The sequence below is a fragment of the Papilio polytes genome, unplaced genomic scaffold, assembly GCF_000836215.1.
Source record: "Papilio polytes unplaced genomic scaffold, Ppol_1.0 DF821289.1, whole genome shotgun sequence".
Taxonomy (NCBI): Eukaryota; Metazoa; Arthropoda; class Insecta; order Lepidoptera; family Papilionidae; genus Papilio; species Papilio polytes.
Genome location: NW_013527915.1, coordinates 2,518,748 through 2,522,556, shown reverse-complemented (window position 1 = coordinate 2,522,556; position 3,809 = coordinate 2,518,748). Strand labels below are relative to the sequence as shown.

General features: G+C 39.7%; 1 protein-coding gene across 1 annotated transcript in view; it reads right to left on the bottom strand.

Moving 5' to 3' along the window:
* The window catches only part of LOC106109092 (hemocytin-like), a gene marked incomplete at its 5' end in the record, with an annotated part of 24,525 nt that overhangs the window by 13,113 nt on the left and 7,603 nt on the right, over nt 1–3,809 (bottom strand). Inside the window, 7 exons of the mRNA XM_013290494.1 lie at nt 8–165; nt 793–900; nt 1,724–1,982; nt 2,478–2,583; nt 2,729–2,903; nt 3,346–3,637; nt 3,733–3,807. Of these exons, the coding sequence (XP_013145948.1) occupies nt 8–165; nt 793–900; nt 1,724–1,982; nt 2,478–2,583; nt 2,729–2,903; nt 3,346–3,637; nt 3,733–3,807 (1,173 nt within the window). The remainder of the gene's footprint in view (nt 1–7; nt 166–792; nt 901–1,723; nt 1,983–2,477; nt 2,584–2,728; nt 2,904–3,345; nt 3,638–3,732; nt 3,808–3,809) is intronic.

Here is a 3,809-nt window from a genome sequence, read left to right as displayed (position 1 = left end):
ATGGTCCATACCTAGAGGAAAGTCCTTGCAGCCTCTGGTATGAATATCTTGGCCTTGGAGGCGGCAGGTCAGAGGTAAAGGTGGACGATCTTGAGTAGTTAGGACGGCTCGTTGTGAATTGCACAAAGTAACCATGAGGGCACTTCACTTCGGGACACTTCACAGCTGATAATCAAACATATTCAAATTCAAATTAAACTACTTAATTTTAAATGTTGGTAGACCTATTATCATGCAACTACCCACATTTTCAAACTACTTTTTAACTCATAACTTTTCTGATTATATAAAAGCTATATTGCTAGTATAAAATAATTGCTCAAAAATTGCCGTGTGTTATGTATACAAGCCATATATTTTATTTTTCATTATTATATTTATTTAAATAATAATTAGTTTACTATATAACATTGACTGTACTAAGTACGATAATAATAAATTTTGTATTTATAACATTATTTTTAGAAAAGCACTAGCTGTTGCTCACGACTTCGTCGACGTGAAATTTAAAAATGTAGCTTATATTGCTTAGCGATAACGTTGCTTTTAATCAGTGTAAGAATGTTTGAAATCGACTCAGTAGTTTTAGAATTATTTCAATACATACAAAAATACGAAAATATAAATCTTTCCTCTGTATAATAATAGTATAGGTATACATAAAAGTAATACATAAGGAATAGCGAAGCTTTATTTACATTTTATAAAGCCATAAAATATTTGCAAAATGTAACAGCCAACGTATATATTTGCATTTTAGGCTTATATTTGTCATTGAATACTTTCATTTACCTATATCATTGTCTTCGACTTTATGATCTACAACTAGCGTTTCCGGTAACTTCAATGATTTTGGAAAAAACATTTCAGAAATTTCCATTTTTCTCATTTTAGTTCGGCCTGTTAAAAATATGCTAATTTAAAATTTGTAATTGATAATTTGCCAATTAAAAACCTCTAAATTTCAAACTGTTTATTTTATTTCGTGGAATAAAAACGGAAGACCGGTATTGTCTCAGAGGTCCACTTAATTAATAATCACATCAGTTATTTCGTATGTGGAGGGGTACATCGGTAGAGGTAGACATAGAAAGAGATGGATGGATTGCATGAAAAGGACATAATCAAGAAGGGAGTGATGACTGAGATGACGGATGATAAAGTGTTTTGGAGGACGAAAACCCGGTGCGCCGACCCTACGGGTGTAGGATAAGGCAGGGGAGATGATGATGATCAGTTAGTTTCTATGGGAATCCCTTTAGTTTAAATCTACACTAAACTACTTCAACTAAACTAGCTGCTCCCGTGCGGCATCCGCATAAAATTATAAAAACTATTTCATTGTATACATTTCTCAATTGAAAATGCCCAAATTCTGAAGTACAAACGACAACGAAGGCCCTTTACACTGGATAACAATTACTATTACCATGACTTGTAGATTTTGTCCCGTTCCCGCAAGGCGGTTTTTTCCAAATTATTTACTCCCTAAGTTGGATACTGTGAAAATATAGCCTAAATCCTATCGTAATCGTGGCGGTTTATTAAAAAAATATTCAAAAGTATACGGTGATCGCTGATGTCCTAAGTAACTAAGTTGTGTGTGTTTACGCTTTATTATATTAGTATAGATTATAAACGTGCTACCCTAACTTAGGGTAGACTCCGACCCCCTCATACAGACATACAGTGAGCTGGTGATGATGAGGATAGATTTGCTTACGTATTGGTATCTGAGTGGTGGTGCCCGGCGTGGCGCCGGCAGTGGGTACGGCGGTGCTGATGATGGTGGGCTCGGTGACAGTAGTCCAGACCGCGGTGCTGGAGACGCAGTCGCGCTCATCATCACCGCAGTCCTGCAGTCCGTCGCACCACTTCTCCAGCGGCAGACAGAGCTCACTTGTGGGACATAGCTTCGTGCCATCAGGGCACGGTTCGCAAGAGCATTCGCATGTTGACGTTGACATTTTACGTACCAAGCCCTGTAAGAGTAGTATTAATATATAAAAGTCACGATAGGACGGATGGATTTTAGTTACCAGACAACAACTATGGGGGTTTTTTATATGAAAGTGGCACAAGAGAAGGTGGCCTCCTGAATTCGCCAATGTAGAAGTGTTGCCTACCCTTATTCGACCTAGAAAGAACATAGAGGTAGTATTTTCCCTTCCTATGCGTTTTATCCACCACCAAAGGCACTTCTTTATACCACACTTTAAAAAAAAGGGTGGGAAGGGAAAGTACAATAAATTTAGACATCCGGCACGTACACTTATCAGACGAAACGTGGAATTCCTTCCTTCACGCCTTCACTTCACGCCTATCTTCTGAATGGACTACACAGAGCTGACCGGCCAATTTACGCAACAGATGTTGCTGGTGACTATCGCTGTTGAAAACGACTACACGAACTTAAGTCTTGAATAAATGGATAGACATAGCATAGGTAAATATTAAAAACTGAGAAGGTGACTTACCGTTGCACACGAGCACTTAATGATGGGTTTGCAGTCGGCGATGCCACCCAGTTTGCACATGCACTCTTCGCACTCTGTGCGGAGGAACGTAGAGCCGACTGCATACCTGCGAATACAACAGATTTAGAATATACTATCATACAAATCAATTAGGACAAATATCGCTTAAATGTAAAATTTATAACAGGACAAGAAATCCTAAGACAATAAAGACATGTCCCAGTGATGTGATAATTCTAAGATGATCTTACGTCATAAATCCTTCGACGCATGGACACTGGTCTCTGGAGACGCAGCCCTCGCCATCGTAGTACTGCAGCTCGGTGCAGTTGCAGGCGGCGGCGCGCACGCCGGGGCACAGCTCGCAGCCGCTGCTCGGCGGCGTCGGAGTCGTCGTCGGAGTCAGCGCGGGGGATGTTGTTGTTGCTGATCAAATTAATTGTATTAAAAATCACAAATTCAAAGATAGTTATTATTTTCCATTAGTTTTAAGCCATGTAACATAAATGACCAATCCTAATTTACTTTTTAAAAACGCAGTTACACTAATCTAGTAAGATTAACTAAAATTATAAATGCGAAAAATTGGATAGATGAATGGTGTTTGTTAGAATTTGTATCATTAATAGCTTAACGGATCTCGATGAAAATTAGATCTATATCTCCTCGATCTGACCTCGAGGACAGCCCGGAAGAACACATAGGCTATTTACTCTCTGCTCTTATTTTAATTCCATTCGGAGGGTTCGCGGGCGAAACCTAGTTGTTATTTAAATTACATCAAGTAATTATTGTATTTCCCAGATCAATCTTTTTTTTAAAATAGTCATAACTTTTGCATGCATTGAACACTATTAAAATCACTTACGGTATGGTTCGAAGCAACCGATAGGTTCGACTCTCATCTCCATATTTTTATTCCACTTGATGGGCACAATCTTTAAGTACTGAGCGCGTATCGGCGGACGGAATTCGGTAGTGACCACGGTGTCGCTGTCGAAGTTGGCCGGGAACTGCTTCACATCCCCCGTGGTGTCCACTAGGGGCATGAAAGGTAGCGACAAGTTGCACGAGAACAGCACATTGAATGCGGTCACCCATCCTGTCGCCCCACCCTTGGTCTTGACGCCGGTGATATTTCGTGGCGACATGAAGTCAAACTGGAGAAAAAAAAAGTCAAAATGATCTTCCTTATGTAGTTAATTTTAGACATATCAAACTGTCTTTGTGTGTTTTATGTGTTTGGAGCACGAACCTTGATCCATTGTCCAGGTGTACTGTAGGTGGGACGCCATCCTCTATCGCTATCGAGCTTCAAGAACGGCTTGGCCT